Source organism: Phasianus colchicus, chromosome 18 (assembly GCF_987193195.1).
Source record: "Phasianus colchicus chromosome 18, bPhaCol1.hap1.1, whole genome shotgun sequence".
NCBI classification, from domain to species: Eukaryota; Metazoa; Chordata; class Aves; order Galliformes; family Phasianidae; genus Phasianus; species Phasianus colchicus.
The window spans coordinates 4,362,398-4,381,079 of NC_143453.1; the positions used below are offsets into that span (position 1 = coordinate 4,362,398).

The following is an 18,682-nucleotide window of genomic DNA, read 5'->3' on the forward strand; positions in this document are numbered from 1 at the left end:
CATCTCCTGAGTTAGAGTGCCCATGTCACTGCAGGCACCTGGGTGAAGTGGGGAGAATAGGGAAGTGCATTAAGTCCCTAGTTCAGTACTGCTCTTCCACCATTAGTGTGGCATACTCAAAGGTTTGCCAGGCTGATTCAGTGAGATGGAACTCTGATCAGAGCCTAAATGTGGTGGTAGACATCAGCTCTTACATGGCTGTCACAGTTAAAAAATCTCCATTAGTAGCAATTCTGTTCTCTTGCCTTTAAGCTGATCTTGAATAGGGATGCTTAAGGAGCTGTTATCCTAGCATCTATGACAGTATTGGGGCAGCTTTGTCTGCTTTATTGAAGGTGGTGTGAGGTCCTCAGTTCTCAGATATTCAGCATGTTATGGGACTTTTCTCCTTTACACCTCACTCATCACATGTTTCCATGGATGGTGGTGGGCCAGTACTACTATACTATACTGTACTAATGAGGATATTTCTCTTCTCCTCTGCTCATAGACAAATAACAGGTCCAGGTAAGCAGAACCTTTCCTCTGTCGCATGCTTTTGTCATCTGCGTCCCCACAGTCAATGGCACAAAGGCATTTTTTTTCTGCTCAAATTACCTGATAGCCATCCTGTTCTGGTGCATGCCTTGGGAGTTAAAATTGGCCTCTTGGAGTTCCATGATGACACTTGTTTCAATTCTGCTGGTATGTCAGCTTAAGAATACCACTTAGCCTTGCCTTGTCTTTGTCCCTACACTTCCCTTTATCTTTGGGAATTAGATATCCCTGGCTTTCATGTCCCTGGCTGAAATGCATAGTGTTCCCTGGCTCGCTACTTATATATGGATGCTTGATTTCAAATGGGAGCAGAAGAATATCATTCTCTTGCTTCTGTTGTGTTGTTCTATTATTTCATGCATTTGTATTCCACCTGTATTAGCATTGCTATGTCCCATGGTTCAAATGAAAACTAAAGTGCCACAGTGTTTGCAAAAGCTCACAAGCTTCCGAAATATTATAACTGGGCCTCATGTTCTGGGTTGCAATTCTAGAGGTTTTCTGAAAGGTGTTTTATTTTAAAAGGTATGAAGCAAAAAAACAACAACTTTCTTGATCTTTGGATTGAATTTTTGTTGCAGCAAGTACTATGTCTGGTCAGAACAGTCACTTTCTGTTCCTAGAGAGAATGTGGTTATTTAGTTACCTAGAAGTTTCAAAGAGATTTAGCTATCCAAGCAAAGCGACTCCAAAGGGAGACTCCAAGAAAAGTTGCTTATTAGAATTTGGCACATTTCTTTTCACTCCTGTACCTATGCAAGCAAGGCAGAGCTGATCAAAAGAAACCTCTAGAACACAGCAAATGCCATAAACCATCTGGATACAGGCAGCTCTTAGAATTGGAAATGCTTTCAGTGCCAAGAGCTAGGAAGTGCACTGCCCAGTGTTCATGGTGTGTTTTTTCTGGGTGTATGCCATATTGGGATATTTCTTGCAGGTAGCAAAACATTGCTCCTAAGGAGAATGGTAAAACAACTGCCTCCTGCCTTAAGTGAACATTCTATGCAACCTAGTTCTTGCACATGATTAAGTTTGATATGCTCATCAGAAAGCAGTCAGCTTCACGGTCTCCGTTAATACCAAAGCATACCAAAGTGGTAGTGTAGCTTTGCATTGTTTGGTTTCATTTCTTATGCAAGTGAACATTAATTTCTTTGCTCATACAGAATGTAGCTGATAGAACCTGCGTATAAACTGTGAGCATCTTGCTGGGCAGATGCTTTCTGTAAGGGAACTTGAGACATGCACAAGTACAGATCTGATGCCTTCAGAGATTTTGACAGCTCAGCCATAAGCTTTGTAAAAAGGAGACTTTAGCTCTGGTTCTTGGGATGCTGTTGGTCTCTTGGTATGACCCTCTATCAACTTTAGGGAGTTTCTCTTTCAGTCACAGAATCTTTGAATTCCAAAAGCAGAAATTTTATGCTGTTTTCTTCAGATCCCTGGGCTCTGAGTTTTTTCTTTAATGTTTTCTCTGGATAGAGGGGGAGGATGTTACTTTTCAGAAGAGTTGCAAGAGCACTGGCGCTATTTATTCTTGAACTTGGCCTGTAGTTGTGGTTTCTGTTTCCATCAGGTGACTCACAAAGCAACAGGAAAGGTGATGGTGATGAAGGAGCTGATTCGCTGTGATGAGGAAACACAGAAGACCTTTTTGACAGAGGTAGGAGCAAAATTTCCAGAAGTTTCTGAGCTATGAGTGCAGTGACAGTCCTCCATCTTCCCCAGTGAGAGTGTTATCGTGCCAGCAGACTGGCAGGAATCAAAGTGCTAAGGAGGGAGATGTTGCACCAGAGAGAGCCTGACACCAGCTGAATGTTTGCTGCAGCAAAGTGTGACTTGCTTACACTGAGCAGTAGCCATGACTTCAGCTCCCAGTTCATTAATTTTTCAGTGATATAAAACAGACTGAGTCTGAGGCAAGCAGCTGTGCAAATACATAAAGGACTTATCCCTTGAGCCTTTTGCACAAATACAAGTGATGCAGACCAATATCCATAAGATGTTTAAGACTGCTGCTGTATTTAAACTATTTTCTTGGCGACTGCCTACCATGTTTTTCAAAGTCATATTTAGCTTAAAGGCAGGCAGCTCCCTAAACAGCTGACGCCGCTATTCTGATCCTGACATGCAGTACAGAACAGATAGCTGCCCTGCAGAACTTCTGTCTCTGAAAAGTTTGCTGAAGGGTGCTTTCCTTAAAGACTAGGATCAGGTTAATTGCATGATGTGGAAACAAAGAGGCAAAAGATAATTGAATGCTTTATGATTAGGGGTTGAGTGCACCCTGGTGCCTGGAGGTAACCTCCAGGATAGGAATGCTGTCCTCTGTTGGACAGGAGCAGTATAAATACACAGAGAGGTTTTACCAGGAGCTGCTTCTTCATTCTATGCTTTGAGATGCATCTCTGTTTCCCAGGTGAAAGTGATGCGCAGCCTGGATCACCCCAATGTGCTGAAGTTCATTGGTGTACTTTACAAGGACAAGAAGCTCAATCTCCTCACTGAGTACATCGAGGGTGGCACTCTGAAGGACTTCCTCCGCAATGCGGTGAGCACATGCCAAGGGGAAGCCTGGTAGGCCTCAATTTATTATGGAATGAAGTTGACAACACGCTGTGGGTGTGCCAATCTTATGATACTTGTTGATAGTTTTTTCCTGTGGAACTGTGTGGAAAAACTTTTTCCTAGCTATGGGTAGACTGGAGCAGGAAGTGCCTTTTTGCTGGGGTTGTATCACTGTTTTCTGACTTCTGTAAGAGTCCCTGTAGAGGAGGAGGAGTTGTCACCAGATGGTTGGTAAGATAGTCCCTGACTGGTGAGGACTTGTCTTTCAGGACCCGTTTCCCTGGCAGCAGAAGGTCAGCTTTGCCAAAGGAATTGCCTCTGGAATGGTGAGTCAAACTGTTTCTGCATCACTGGGCAAAGCTCCTGGGTCAGGGTTAGCAGCTTCAGTAGGGTGATGATGGAGGGATTGTGGATCCTGCTGGGCTGCTAGCACATGGTTGTTGAAGTTTGTAAATGTGAAGGGATATATTTGCTTGGAAACCCTTAACAGAATTTTCTTCTGTTTTAGGCTTACCTGCACTCCATGTGCATCATTCACAGAGACCTGAATTCACATAACTGCTTAATCAAGTTGGTGAGCTACACCTCTGTTCCTCATGTCATCTTCCTTCCCTGATTTTCTCCACATGATGTTGAGTTCACAGCCCTCACTAGTCAGAGGGGGACTAATTTCAGAGAGGATTTGGTGCCCTAAACAACGGAATTTCATCTTCACATAAGATTTTCCAGCCTGATCTTGCTTTCACTGTTTCTTCACTCTGATCTCTGACCCCCTTTCCTGTGGTAGTGTCTCCTATCAACAGTCAATGTTATAAGAGTCAGTTCATCTCAACTATTAAATACTGATATACAGCTGCTGCTGTTCTTTTCGCCACTGCTGACAGTGAACGGGAATTGCAGTCTCTCTGCTCCTGAAAGGAGCTGGGGGAAGACAGTAGTTTGTTCTAAATCCTCTGTGCAGGATAAGACAGTGGTGGTGGCTGACTTTGGACTGTCTCGGCTGATTGTGGAGGAAAGAAAAAAGCCCACTCTGGAGAAGCCATCTGCCAAGAAACGAACCCTGCGGAAGAGTGACAGGAAGAAGCGCTACACAGTGGTTGGCAACCCGTACTGGATGGCCCCAGAGATGCTAAATGGTGAGATAGTGATACCAGACTGCGGGCGAGGAGCCAGCCTGTGTCAAGGATAGGGATGATAGGATTACAGAAAGCTCCCAACCTTAGTAACAATCAAATGTAAGAGCCTATGTTTTTAGACCTGGTAATACATTTATATGTGCAGGTACCCTAGCTGCTCTTCTTTTGCTGTGCCTGTCCTGATAAGCCCTCATACTAGCAGAGGGAATGTTTCTGGCAGACACTGGGATTCTTCAGAAGAGTGGCAAGCCTAAACTTGTTATGGTACAGTACCTGAAACAAGACAGAACCTCAGAACAATTTCTGTTACAGTCTCACACTTTGTAACTATCCCTTGAGACATGGAGTCATTAAACTCCAGGAGGCTTAGGTGTGTGGGTGTGTTGATCCAGGGAGAAGCCATCTGCAGGTTTGCTGAAGCCTTGGGCTTGGGTGAGGGTAGGAGTTGTCCAAGTGCAGGAAAATCTGTTTTTCGGCTTATAGCCCTCAGTTTTGTATAGAATGAACTGTGTTCATTAGGAGAAAAACTGTCCCTGCAGGAGTCAAGGGAAGGGTGAAATATAATGGATTCAATTTCTTCCTAATGAGCAGGTCTGTCTGACCAGGCTGAGCACTTGGGGTGGCTATGTTATCAGTATTGCCCAACCTAGTTCACCAGAGAAAAGGACTTGGCTCTTCTCCCCCATATGCGAGAGTTCTTCACGTTGCTTTCTTGTGTACTCTCCTGTTTTCTTCTCTAAAGGCCGCAGGCTGCTGCTTGGAGGCTGTGTCAGACCTGGCATTTGTCAGGAGAATAGCAAGAATGCAGTCTGACATCACCTCTAGAAAAAAAGCTGTTTACCGGATATTGGCTTGGGAGGGGTGTGTCTGTAAGCAGAGAATGGCCTGCTGGAGCCAGTCTATGTTCCCAGATTCACAGCACTGCTAGTGTGTAATTTATTACCTCTGCAGTCGCTGCAGCGGGGACTGGCTGCTGGTGAAGCTGAATGCTGACTTAATGCTATGTAGAGAGGCACTAGAACACTAGTCAATGGAAATAGGCAGAAGCTTTCCATAGTTATCTGTAGCATTTCCTTAGATCTCTGGTATGTGAAGTTTCCCTGTGTTGTCCTTTTCTTCCCCAGTATAAGATAGAAGCAAAGTTAAAATATGTGATAGTGGTATATGGATGCAGTTGATATACATATCTTGGAGCAACTGACCCTGCTCAGATTTAAGCCTTGCTTTGTATCCCGTTTGTAGGGCCCTCAAGGGAATAGGCTTAGTTAAGCTTTGGAGGCCAAGCCTGAGAGAGATGATGGCAGTTCCTGGAATAGCTGGGTGAGGAGTTGTCTGTCACAAAGCTGAATGCCATATGTTTCCTGCAGGACAGAGCTATGATGAGACCGTGGACATCTTTTCATTTGGGATAGTTCTTTGTGAGGTAAGTCCAGGACATTATATGACATCTTCAGTGGGCTTTCCCTTCCCTGTTGCCATCTCCTTTCACGCATTTTACCAAGTCCTGTGGTTGAGTGTATAGCCTTTTTTGATAGCACAGCGAGTTAAGCTGGGAGTGCAGGCTTACTCTGCATCCATCCTCTTGTCAGGTACTGATCAAGCTCTGGAATCCATTTTCTTAGAAGAGATGTTCCCTAAAACTGTGGTTTTTATTTTTTCTTGTATTGCCTCAATAAAAGAGTGCTCAGCTGTATATTCTCAGTAAATTCAGGGCTTCCAGTGTAGAAGGCACTTGATTCCAGAGGTGAAACTGAAACCTCTTTGCAGCTCTGTTAATGAAGCATACACCTTAAGGTCTGCTGGCTTAGCATATCTCTGAGCCATTGCACAATCTTGTGCCATAATGGGCTTTCCTGCCTGCAGAGCAGAGAGCGCCACTTAAGCTGCAAAGTAATTAAGTTTTATAAGTATGTAAGACGGTAAAAATACAGATGAAAGCTGAGGTGTTAGATATGCAGGTAATGCAACAGTTACAAGAACACTAGGAGAGACCCAGCACAGTTTCGTCTTCAGTGTTTGGATATTAAGAGAACAAAGAAGGTATCTGTGCATAAATCTTTGTGGCTTCATCAGGAGCTGTTTATATTGAGCCCTCCTGTTGGAGAATGTTGTGGTTTTGAGTGATAGATTTAGGAACGTAAAAAATCTGTATGTGGGATTAAAACCGTTGTTTCATCTAGGAAAAAAAATGGGGTGGTAGGATATGAACATTTCAATTGTTACCAAAATAAAAATGCTAAAAAAAAAAAAAAAAGTTAAGCACTCAAAAAGCAGATAAGGAAGTAATGCTGCCAAAATACATAATGGGCGTTTCACTGTCTCGCTACAGGATGTGGTTGTAGGTTGTGCTGAGTTTATTGTGAGTTTATTGGCATGGAAGAGCCTGGGTGTTATAAATAACACCCTTTCTGTGATACCTGATGTGGCTTTAAACCAAATATTCTCCCCATGTGAAAATTTGTATTGACATTGACCTTTTTTTGTGCCCAGATCACCCTACAGCTCTCTGCTGTGGGTAGATTCCCTCTTAGTACACTTTAAGTCCCCTGTAGGCACTGGAGGCGGAGCGCACCTCAGTGAGACAGTAGGGTTTGTGGTGAGCACAAAACCTTGAGTGCTGGGGCAGGACTTATTGCTGTTTCGCTCATATGTCTCTCCTGTAAATTTCTGGGTATTGGTTATAGTTGTTCTTTCCACTCCCTACCCTTGGTTTTGGGAGTGCTGGATTTGCTACTAACTGAGCAACTTGGAATTTGTGGTGCTGTTGCCTTCACAGTACCATTTTAAGTCAAGCTCTATGAATAAGAAGCTTTGCTGGTGGTGTTGTATGATTGTATGGAAGAGGAGAGATGGGATGGTGATGTAGGTTGTATTCATTACCTGCATCCAGGAGGGACTGCATCATCGTGACCAGCACACAGCAGTGGGACACTGCTGAGTTCTCTGGGAGGTGTAGATTATCCTGCATCTTCCAGCAGAAGAACCCTGGAGATAAAGTGGTGTGTGGGTACCTCTGCAACAGTGGCCATATTGCTGAGTCTTGTATGTGCAGTGCCTTGCTTATTCCTGCAACTACTGCCATATGAGAGGAGAAATGGTATTTCTGTTCTCTCCTTTTCACCCTAAAACTTTGAATGAAGGAGGCCCCTCCCTAATGCTGGAATTCCCCTCTTGGTAACATCTGGGGACTCTTACTGTACTTCAACACTCCTTTCATTTTTCCCTAGATCATAGGCCAGGTTTATGCTGACCCAGACTGTCTTCCACGCACACTGGATTTTGGCCTTAATGTTAAGCTGTTCTGGGAAAAATTTGTTCCTGCTGACTGTCCTCCAGCCTTTTTCCCTCTGGCTGCCATTTGCTGTAGACTGGAACCAGAGAGCAGGTAGGTTTGGGGCTGGGAGAACTCTTAGGTGAGCTTTATTTCAGTTTAGCTGTGAAGTTCAGAGCTTCAGGGTTCCAAAAGAGCTGGACCTTCCTGGTCATCAGTTGTAAAAACTAATAGCCCAAACAGACGTGATCTTGTCTATCTCTGAAATGGAATGGGGGAAATCATGTTCCTGCTCACACCTCTGTGCAGGGATGGTAGCCTGGATGGACAGCTGGCCCAGCCATTTCACATGCTGTTCTGCTTCATGTTCCCCCACTCACACTTCCTCATTGTTGTCCCTAGGCCCCCTTTTTCCAAGCTTGAAGATTCCTTTGAAGCTCTCTCCCTCTACTTGGGAGAACTTGCCATCCCCCTCCCATCTGAGCTGGAGGAGCTGGACCACAACGTGAGTGTGCAGTATGGACTGAACCGTGACAAGTTACCTGAAAACACAACCTAGTCAGCTTGTTCTGCTGCCTGCATCACTTCTGCTGGAGTTGAGCAACAGGGAGGGAGACGCACTTCAGCCACTTCCAGGGCATTAACAGGGCACCATGCTGTGCATTCGCTGCATTGCCTCTCTCTCCCCACCCAGTGCCCTCCTCTCGGACATCCTGATTCACTGTGGATTTCTGGCATGTTTCAGAAGCAAAAAGGACTGTTTCCTGCCAACTGCACCTATGAAAGCTGCTCAACACTATTTTTCTGGCTTGAGAAATGCTTCTCTGGCCTTTTCAGGCTTCTTTACTGTGGTGCCTTAGAACTTGGCTGCAAGCTGTGAAGCCACTCTGGCCCTTCAGCCAGGGAGGTAATTGCTATAGGAAACTCTCCTGGGCAAGGACCACCACTTCTGGAACTGCTTCTCCCACTGACTGTCCTGCTCAGAAAGTTGGGGAAATTGGACATCTGGCAAAAGCCCCAAACAGGACAGTGTGTGTGCGTGTGTGTATATGTTTGTGCCTGTGTTTTCCAGAACAGCCCACTGACATTTGACATTGAGGATGGGAGTAAAAAAGCCTAGGAATTGGGCAGCTCTCATGGGGAAGCATGTATGCGTTTTTGTTTTGAGGTTTTTTTTGTGGGTTTTTTCTTCCTCTGTCTCTGAATACCTCTGAAAGCCCACCTAGAAACACTAAGACTGAGCTCTACCTGCCCCACTGGATGGGCAGCCAGAAAATGAGCCTCTTAAGCGTTTTCAGACTCTGACCCTGTACAGTAAGTCTGCCTGCCCAAGGACCTTACCCCAGGTGAGAGCATTTGAACCTGAATGTGTAGAACTGCACTAGACAATGGCTGTGAGCATCCTTGGAAAGGCAAAGCTGCTGGAACTTCTCAGCCTGTGGAAACGAGATGACAGGATGGCAGAAGGTGCTCTTCGGAAAGGTAAAGGCCTGAAGTGGCTCACACTTTGTGCACAGATGATGATAAAGTGAGACATGGCCAAGGCTACTTAAAGGATGAACTTGCTAGTAAAAAGAAGAGTGCTGAAGACTGTCCCATCTCACTAGGAGTGGCAGCTGGAAAACTAATCATTCAATTGCCATTACCTTATCCTTCCCTGCAGGCTGCTCCCTTCAAAGGTCCTTGCAACTGCTGCTGCTGCAGCACCTAGGCTGACTGTCCAAGCAGAAACTTTCCTTGGGGTCATTCCCTGCTTTGGGGAGAAAAAAAGGGCTTGGAGTCACTGAGAGGTGAAGTATTTCTTCCTTCAGATGTAGAAGGAAGAAAGCTACTGCTTCAGTAGTAGCCTAATGTCGTTGTCAGAACCAAACAAGAGGTTTGCTCAGAAGTTCTACAAACCTCTTGGTGTAACTTGATTTTTTAGTGTGTTCCTTTCTCCCTGCACCTCCCCAACCCTTCAGTACTGGACTGTGGGATATGGATGTGAAGTCTTTTCTGTTAGCTTCATTTCACCCCACCCCCCTCATGCTTACCCATGAGTTCAAGATATTGTGTACAATTACATGGGACCAGTCAGCACCTGACATAAGGTATGTGTGTCGGGGGGTTGTTTTTAGTCCATGTAGTGGTGTTTTAGAAACACACAGGGCTCCTTGCATTCTGAGTCAGTGGAAGAGCCTCTCTAAACTGAGTCCAGTGGATTCAGGATTTTTAATAGGATTTGTCCTTTCCTCGCCCTCCCCCAAGGCTGGATTTGAGGGGACCTCTGAAGGGAAGAGTCCTAAGTGATGTGTGGGTGAGATTTATGAACTGTGATTTGCACAGCTCCACATTCTAACTAAATTAAAAAAAAAAAAAAAAAAACAGTAAATGTATGCTGTGGAAACAAGACTGTGTTGTCTGTGTAAAAATGTAATAAATCAGGAAACTGAATCTTGGGTTTCTCTTGTCACAGAAAGGCAACAACAAAACTACACCAACCAGGTATTGAAAGAACTCCTTGAGCCAGGGGTTCTGCCACACACAGGACTACTGAGATGCTGTGCAGGTGCTCAATGATAATATTTACCTGGAGTGATGCAAAGGAAAGATGCTGTCTAGCTGTTCTGTTTAAGACTTTACAAGAATCAGCAGAACAAGGAGCCTCTCCACTTTCCTGAGTCAGGGATAAAAATACAACTCATTCTTAGAAACATCATATTCTGAAATACATAGTTTAAGAGGCTGTTTATGCCAGGACTGAAGAAAAAATGCTAGCTATGTCAGTGCCTCCTTTTAACCTGCTATGCAGTCTCCTTGCTTTCCATTGCAAGGCCCTGAGGGACAGAGCTGCTGCTGAGCAGCCCCAAACAGAACTGACCTGCGTCACTGCAGGAAAGGGCTGTAAGGAGAGCAGTCTTCCCATGGGCCTACTTTGTCAGTCCATTTCACACACCTGCAGCTGCTTTTTAGGAACACTGCCCCAGTCATGGGCTAGCTGCTAGCAGCAAGGAGATATGTTCTGTGTCTCTTGTCTGTGCTGGGGAGTAGAGGCACTGCTTGTAGGTAGGGATTTACCTTTGGGCCTGGCAAACTGTAATAGCATCATCCACTCTCCTCAGTTTGAAGTCTGCAACAAACAAAAGGATGCTGCTCTGGCAGGCAGGAACATAGAGATGAGCCACAGTCCACACAGGTTTACAGAGCATTTTTCTTTTAAGCTTTAATACAAGGTAGCACAATCTGCACCTTCTCATAATGAGGTATTTAAAACATTTTACAAAGAAATGGTATTCAAAGGCATTTAAAAATAAAACATTTCCCTTTTTTGAATCAAACATTGACACTAAAACCCCTGCTGCCAAGTGCTATTCCCTGTTAGGCCCTCAGCTATAAAGCAGATGGCTAGAAAACTTACTTGAATGGCTTGATTCCCCTGAGGTGGGGATAGATGTTTCCCTGAACTGGCCTTGCCTCGGTGCCATCTGGGAGACACTGCAGCAGCTATCCTTTCCAAAGTCCCTGGAATGCTGATAAAAGTTGTTATAAAAATCTCTCTAATAGGGCCAGGTTTGGTAAGCAAGCAGTCTTGCAGCACAAGCTGAGCGTGTGTGAAGAGGGCTGGGCCAGAAGCCATGCTGTGAATTTGAGATCTTACAAGAGCAGCAACTTTGTCCTGCCTCAGCAAGGGCAGCTGCACTGGGATCCACAGCTGGCTTGACCATTCCCTAGAGAGCTGGCTCTGTAGAAAGTTATCTGTCCTCAGTGCTCAACCTGCTGTAGGTGACTGAAGGGCAGGGTTTTTTTTTACACTCCAGAACAATCTGCTGCTGGCCTTCTGGTCTCCTGATCTGTGTAAGTGAGCAGGAGGCAGACCACCTGGACACCTACAACTGTGGCTGTGCATGTAGCACCACAGGGGAATGGAGATGCACCCTCAGCCCTGGAAGACCTGGATTCATCAAGACCTTGAGAAGAGCTTTTCCAAATTTACACTGGGGCTAAACATACTGTTATTGGCCAAAGCCATCCTTCAAATACACTCTTTCTCGGGGGGGAGGAGGGGGAGGGAAACCACCTGTTCTAGTAGCAGGATTCTGGATAGGATTCTCCAGCTCTCAGCCATTAAAGCAAAAAAGACAGGAACTATAATCAGTGTAATTATCTAGGTCTGACATGAAGCTCCCCTCAGTCCCTGCAGTACTGCTCCCTCCTGGGCTTCCAGGGTGAAACATAAGTAACAGTGCACACCGTTAAATAGGAAAGGAACAGAAAAACAGGAAGCCAAGACCACACTCAGGGCTATTGATTCTGTGGCCAGGTGTGAACCTGACCCATTTCCCCTCCAGCTCCTTGGCACTCCATGGAGATAGGTGGGAGGAAGCAGTAAGATCCACCACACCAGTCCCCAGCTGGTCATGCACTGAATGGTGCCCCTCAGACTGTGATGAATAGCCCATTGCTCTGTCCCTCTGCATCACCTTCATCTGGCTTTCATCAAAAAGAAAACAAAATAGAAATGAACACACACAACCCCCACGCTCACAGTGGGAAGCTGGAAGCTTCACTCAGCCTGGACGTCTCCTGCCCCAGCTGCTCAGGCACCAGGGGTACCTGCCTGCCCCATGAGCGGGCCACTGCCATCATGTGTGTCCTCCACAGGTGTCTGGTTAGTGTGAACCACAATTGTGTTCTCATCTACAAGCTCACAGGCAGGATTGGTGAACGCTGACAGTGGCAGTGTGATGCGCTGCATTTCACGCTCATAAACTTTCTGCTCGTGCTTTTCCTTCAGGTCTTTTCCCCTAGATAAGAAAAAATAAATACATATATGCATGGTTTGAGTGCCATTGCTTGAAGGCAGAGTCAGTAAAGGTGATGTGGCAGAAAAGAAGGCGCAAAACTCAGTTCTTTGTTTCACAAAAGGATGTTTCAGCCACATACAAAGTGCCCAAAAACATACCCTACCACATGGCAGAGGACCATGAGAACCTTTACAAATATGCATCTAAGTGAAGTCTGTCCCTCCCCCATAATGTCTTATTTACTATCAGTACTTAATCTAAATGATGACTGGAAAGCTAAACTTCTACAAACCATGGAGCTGACAAACATTTCTTAATACCTTACAGTCCCACAGCGTGGTCTGGTGCAGGGCCAAGGGAGCAGTGAGGCAGTAGAGCCCACTGCTGCACAAAAGAGCTTCTACAGCTTGCTTCATCTGACAGAAACAACTACTGAAGCTGGTGATAGATTCTGCCTTTGTTGCAGCAAACAAACTCGTGTAGCAAGTGACGCCATTACTGAATTTATTCAAGCCTGTTTCAGAGCTGGCTGTGCCTGCTGCGGCTGCAGCTAATAGCTTAAATACCACAAGTGGCTTCTCAAGCCTACTTAACTTTTCAGCCTGTTGCTAAGTGAGGCAACACCTCTGTAATTTGTACTGAGGAAGATCTCCGTGGCTTTACAAATGGATGGCATTAATAGCATGTTGTCTCCAGAAAAGCTATGTATACCAAAAACTATAAAACACATTAAAGGTTTCTCACCACACCCACCCAAACCTGCCAGCTTGCACATACAATTTTGAGAGCAAGACACCCAGGAAGAGAGGAAAAGTAATCCTGTTCCTGCAGCCCTGCAGTGCATATTCTGGATCTGGAGAAGCAAAGCTGCATTAGGACAAAGTTCAGTATGGCTCCTTCCTGCCAAAGAAAGGAGTGAAGTGGGGCAGGCACCACTCAACACCTCCCAAGGCTTGTGATCCCCAACAGGCAGAGCTGCTGGGGTTTCCAGTCGGCACATAAGTGTTTTGGCAGCTTTTCAAAGCTGCCTACAAGTGTGCAGCAACGGCTGCCAATCCTGCCAGCACACGAGACAGCGTTTTCTGAAGTGACAACTTAAATCAGATTCTTCAACAAGCAGCGCTCTGTGTTTTGCCCCTTATGTAACACTCCTCCCTCTGTTTTTTTTTCTTCTGTCGGCGTTTATTATAAACACTTACATAAGGACGTGTCCTAGCTTGGGAAAGGGCTCCTTCTGCTTGGCTGTGTCAGGCTGCTGTCAAACAGCCAAAACACAGAACAAACCCTCCCAGAGGAGACAGCCTGGGCTTTCACTTGCTGCAGCTATACTGGTACTTGCTAATCCTGCCACTCTCTTACAACTAACCTGCTTCCTATTACCACAAACCCTTCTGATGCTCAGATGCTGCTGAGCTACAGAAAGGTTTCTGTGCAGCACCAAACAAGTCATAACTTACACATAAATCAAAACTGACCATAAAGCAGACAGCAGCTTTGGTAAACAGAACTTTTCCAAAGAGTGCTACCTAATACGCAGCTTCACAGAATACAACACGTGTGACAAAGAATTCACCAATTATTTTTCTCCTAAAGTTACCTACACTAGAGAAAGCAGGCAAAGAGGTGCCTGCTGAAAGGATTGCTCTTCTGATTGCAAAGTAAACTTGCTGTGAGGGCACCTGGACTCTGTTCTCTACAGCTCCTATCTAGAAGTCAGCTCCTCCAGAAGCACCCGAGAAAGCCACATCAAATCATGCACGTCCACATCTCAAAACAAACAAACAAAAAGAGGGCTGTTTGAAACTTTAAATGTGTCAGGATACTATATGGATGTGTGAAATAGAGAAGAGTGGGATTAATTCTTAAATTACTCTTTTCTTGTTGTGACAAGACAAGCTCTTCTATAATTTGTGATGTTTGAAGACTTACTGCATCTATTTGTCTTTTCATTAGCATCTGGTTGGGTTTGCAGATATTCAGATATTCCTGATTTGTATAAGTGATTTTATGTCTAAAACAGCTTTAGGACAAAGGAGAGTAGCCACTGACCTCTTATAGATGTATCCCACGACAATGCCGGCCCCAATGGCAATGATTATCACCATCATGATCAGCCCCAGCACATACCCTGTGAAGAGGGAAAGAGGCAGCATTAGAAGCATTAGATCCAGTTACAGCAGCACTTTCTGAGCTTCAAAACAAGTCCATCCTGACAGAATTACAGGAATGGATCCAGCACACAATCCTTTTTACCTAGCATCCCTAAGTCCTTCTTTTCTCTGGAGTTCATCTGCACTCTCTGACTTATTCCAATGACGGGCTGCACAGCGGCTGCCTCACTCCGGGAGGGCAAGGTATCAGCTGGTTCAAACACCTGGTTGACCTCCTGAGAAATATTAACTTCTGCTGTAGGGACTGGGGCTGTGGTAGCAGTAGCATCTGTTGGGAGGAAAAAAGAGACATAGAAAATACTGAGCATTGATGAGTACTTCACAATAACAAACACCATGTGAGTGGGACAGATCTAGACTGGTATCACCAAGCCGTCTTCAAAGCACACTGACAAACACTTATTCCCATGAATAATAAGTTACTATTTACAGTAACTTAAGCACTTACTGCCAGAAATCCTACCAAGAGAAATGTACTCTCCCTGCTTTCCTCTGACATGAATCCTGTAACTAGGAGTGTAAGGCATCACCTCAGACGAGGCATTAGACAGAATGAAACCCAGGTTCAGAGCATGAGTCCAGGGGATGCACAATGACTTCATTTAGTCTACAGATCGATATACAGGCTGCAGCTTCAATCATGCTGAACAGACATGAAAAAAGATGATGAGAATCTCCGTCTGAAGTCTCCCAGGAGTCTATTTATCTCTCTTCTGCTTCAATCTTCCTGACACAGGAAGGTTTGACGGAAGGAGACTCCAGATGGTGTGAAACAACCTAGGACATTTTTACCCAGCCCCTCTTTGCAGCCCCGCAGCAAACTCTTTTAGCATGATGGACAGGCTAAGTCAGAGCAACGCTTCAGGCAGCAGAGGCATTGATTTATCTAAGTACAGCATGGCCTTCCTCAGCCAGAGCCCACAGAAAGGTGCGTGAGGATGGATGCTGACAGCAGACTCTCTCTCAGCACTGCAGATTTTTATCAACCACATTAATGAGATTTTCAAGAAAGCTCTTTCTTTCACATCACAGTAAAAGCTATTGTAGTAGAATGTATATATCTGTCACCTCTCTTGAACAACAAAAATCCCTGCTTTTTGGAAATGCCATGCACAGTATGCATGCACACCTGAAAACTCCCTCCATCTCTCAGGAGGTCCTGGATCTCACCCCACAGCTGGCATTAACTCCATCTGGATTTGCTGTCTGCAGCCATTTTGAGTCCTCAGTGGAATGTGAAATGGAAGTACAGATGAGGAGTTAGAAACAGGAAATCAGGGTGCCTGCACTGCACAGTTATGTTACTTAAGGTCAGGCCAGAGAAGCTAAACTAAGGGGAGCTGCAGGACACAACCACAATAAAACGGTGCCTGCTCTGAGACAAGAATGGCCAAACCCTTTACACATACAGATGGTGTACTGGATGGAAGGTCAGTTAACTCCCCAGATCCCAAAGCTGCAAGACTGTTCTTGGCAGCAGAACATTTGTTTTGCTTTATCTTTAGCGAAAAGCAGGCAACAGACAAGCAGAGCAAAAGAAAGCAGAGGGAGTACGTGTGGGGGAAAGCTGTTTACATGCAAGGCCAGTGATCCCGAGGGACAGTGCAGTGTGTACATCTGGAAAGGCTCAGAGATCTGCGAATAGTCCAAAAAACAAGTGCCTGCTTTGGCCTCAGCCAATCCCGACATCTCTCCCAGAAGCCGGCTCTGAGCTACAGCTCTCCTCCTGGCAGGCTCCCTCACACCCTGACATGTCTGACTGACACCCTGCCTGATGTTTTGTTTTTTACTGTCCTCTCTTCACATCTTGTTTTTATCAAGTTTTTCCCCCCTACCTGTATCCAAACTCACCCTGGCACTCCTTTAGCAGCACACAATCATTCCGACAGCAGTAACGCGTCCTACAGTAAGGTCCTACCCACTTCCCTACGGTTACTAGATGTCCGGACCTCTGCCTTTTATAACACGGCTCAACAGCCCTACACAGACCAGCAAAACGGGTGGAGGGCGAGGCCTTTTCTGCTGCCAAGACTAAACCTCCAAGCACAGGCTAAGGCTGGAGGGGAGCCCTGGGTAAGGGGCAGTGGAGATCGCACGGGGACCCCTTCCCGGTGACCAGCCCCAGTCCGGGCAGGGAAGGACAAAGCCGGGGAAGGGCGGCAGCGGGATCCCGGCTGGGGCCGCTCCTACCTGGGCAGGGAGGGATCTCGCAGGTTCTGCGCTCGGGGATCCCGGCGGCGTCTCGGACGTAGCACCAGGGCGCGGCGTCGCCATTCGGGTTCCGGCAGCTGTCGTGATCCTCGGCGACTGCGGGAGGGCACGAGGCGGTCAGCGCGGAGCTCCCCGCGTTCCGAGCCCCGCCGCCCCGGCACCCCGCCGCCCGCACCCACCTGCCGGGAGCGCGGCGCCGGTCTCGCTCCGCACCGCCAGCCAGTTGAGGCACGGGGCGCCGCCGGAGGCCACCCGCCGGTTCCCGCGGTAGGACGCTCCGTCGCCGCGGAGGCACTCTGCAGAAACACGAGGCCGGGCCATGCGGGGAGGTCCCCCTCGCCGCAGGTTCCCCCCCCGGGGCCGGCCTTTGTCCCCCGCGACAAAGCCGGGCCCCCTCGGGCGGGCCGACACTCACCCTCGGCTCCGCGGGCGGCCGCCAGCAGCAGCGAGCCCAGCAGCACCGCGCCCAGCGCTCGCAGCGGGCCCCCGCGCAGCATCCTCGGAGCGCAGGGCGAGGAGCCGCCGGCCCGGCCCCGCCGCTCGGTTGCGCCGCGCTCAGCGCCGCGCCGAGACCTGCCCCGGCGCTCCCCTCCCCGGTAAACAACCGCCGGGCTGCGCTCCCCCCTCCCCGCCTCGCGGCCGCCGCCGGGTCCTAACGCTACCGCTGCCGCCGCCGCCCGCCCCCGGGCGGGTCCCGGCCCCGCGGGGAGCCCCGGGAGGGGAACGGGTCGAGAGCCGCGGAGCAGCGCCGGGGCGGCCGGAGGGCGCCTGCGGGGGAACGGCCCCGAACCCCGCGCCCCAAAACGTGAGAAACGGCGGGGCGGGGAGAGGGGGCTGCCAGCGCGGAGCCGTGTCTGCACCCCGGGTCGGGGCCGGGATGTTGTTCATCTTCCAGCCTCCCCTCCAGAGCTTAGAACTGAATTCTCCTCCCCCGATTCTGCGTTTGGGTTCCCTCAGCTTTAGAGACTGCGCCCGGGGGCGCACACGATCCCGTTGCTTTTTGGTGACTCCACACGCTCGAACGGCTGTGTCTGTTATAGAAAAACAAGGTAAACAACCTCGAATGCTTTAAATGGAGGGTACTGCAATCTTTCAGCCACAGCAAAAAAGCCTTTCTACAGACATCTGGAATGGGCACATGGGTCACAACGGGTACTTTTTCACCAAACAGACAGTATTTATATTCTGCAGTGCCGGTGGCTGTATGTCACCGACAAGGGTTCCATGTGACAGAGGGAAAAACAACCTCTGAACGCTTGGACCTGTCGGCACGGGGCTCTCTGAGAGGGCCGGGGCCAAGCGGTGGGTCTGCAGCCAAGGCACAGGCTGGCAGCACGAGATGCTGCTATTTCTGGCTTTTCCACCGAGTTCCTCCTGACCTTGGCCAATCTGCCCATTTCAGTTCTGTGCTCTTTCCCCTTTTTTTCCTTCTAAATGAGCGATAATCACACTTTCCTCCTCTGAAATAGACATAGAAGGTCCCTTCTGTTAAAGTGCTTTGAAATCACATGCAATCAGTGCCGGGAAGCTGCATGCTGTACTGTTTGATGAATCACTGTCAGGGCAGTGCTGGCTGCAGCAGCAGCCCTTCCCTTCCCCTCCCAGATGTTTCCATCCTGGCAGTGCTCTCTGTCAGGCTGCTACAGGTGTCACAAGCAGGCACAGAGCACCGATCCAAGCCAGCTTTTACCCTTTTCCTACCAGATCATGTACACGTTCATGCTTTACAGCCAGGCTGCCCGCTGCCCACAGTGCAGCCACAAAAACAACAACAGATGTACCAGCATGGCAGAGAGGTAATGATGGAAACAGAGCATTCAGCAAAACTATCACTGAGCATGAAACTGTAACCTTAGCACTTACGTGATTCATACTTTAACAATACAATTTAACAGGACAGTACATCTAGTTTAATAATGAATTTAAACAAACAAAACCTGCAGCCAGACTTGCTAGGTTGGAAAAATCCTTTGTGTGTCAGCACTGACCAACATCACAGCTATG

At 47.5% G+C, this 18,682-nt stretch overlaps 2 protein-coding genes across 8 annotated transcripts in view; one reads left to right on the forward strand and one right to left on the reverse strand.

Annotated features, from left to right (window-relative positions):
* The window catches only part of LIMK2 (LIM domain kinase 2), a 30,060-nt gene extending 20,584 nt beyond the window's left edge, over nucleotides 1-9,476 (forward strand). For 4 of the 7 annotated variants that reach the window (XM_031592257.2, XM_090152692.1, XM_090152693.1 and 1 more), the window contains 8 exons: nucleotides 2,114-2,200; nucleotides 2,957-3,088; nucleotides 3,375-3,431; nucleotides 3,614-3,679; nucleotides 4,067-4,241; nucleotides 5,609-5,664; nucleotides 7,469-7,626; nucleotides 7,915-9,476. In XM_031592257.2, the coding sequence (XP_031448117.2) occupies nucleotides 2,114-2,200; nucleotides 2,957-3,088; nucleotides 3,375-3,431; nucleotides 3,614-3,679; nucleotides 4,067-4,241; nucleotides 5,609-5,664; nucleotides 7,469-7,626; nucleotides 7,915-8,071 (888 nt within the window). In that variant the 3' untranslated portion in view covers nucleotides 8,072-9,476. Of the gene's footprint in view, nucleotides 1-2,113; nucleotides 2,201-2,956; nucleotides 3,089-3,374; nucleotides 3,432-3,613; nucleotides 3,680-4,066; nucleotides 4,242-5,483; nucleotides 5,665-5,868; nucleotides 5,871-6,731; nucleotides 6,838-7,468; nucleotides 7,627-7,914 lie in introns of those variants that run through there. The other 3 variants (XM_090152694.1, XM_090152695.1, XM_031592258.2) reach the window with 2 other exon arrangements.
* A 1,212-nt stretch (nucleotides 9,477-10,688) lies between these two features.
* Nucleotides 10,689-17,277, reverse strand: PIK3IP1 (phosphoinositide-3-kinase interacting protein 1). Its single transcript, XM_031592259.2, has 6 exons — nucleotides 17,094-17,277; nucleotides 16,858-16,974; nucleotides 16,658-16,774; nucleotides 14,550-14,735; nucleotides 14,346-14,424; nucleotides 10,689-12,296 (listed from the first exon to the last, which is right to left on the reverse strand). Exons 1-6 carry the CDS (start codon nucleotides 17,173-17,175, stop codon nucleotides 12,089-12,091), a joined length of 789 nt encoding a protein of 262 aa, XP_031448119.2. The 5' UTR covers nucleotides 17,176-17,277; the 3' UTR covers nucleotides 10,689-12,088.
* Nucleotides 17,278-18,682: the final 1,405 nt, after the last annotated feature.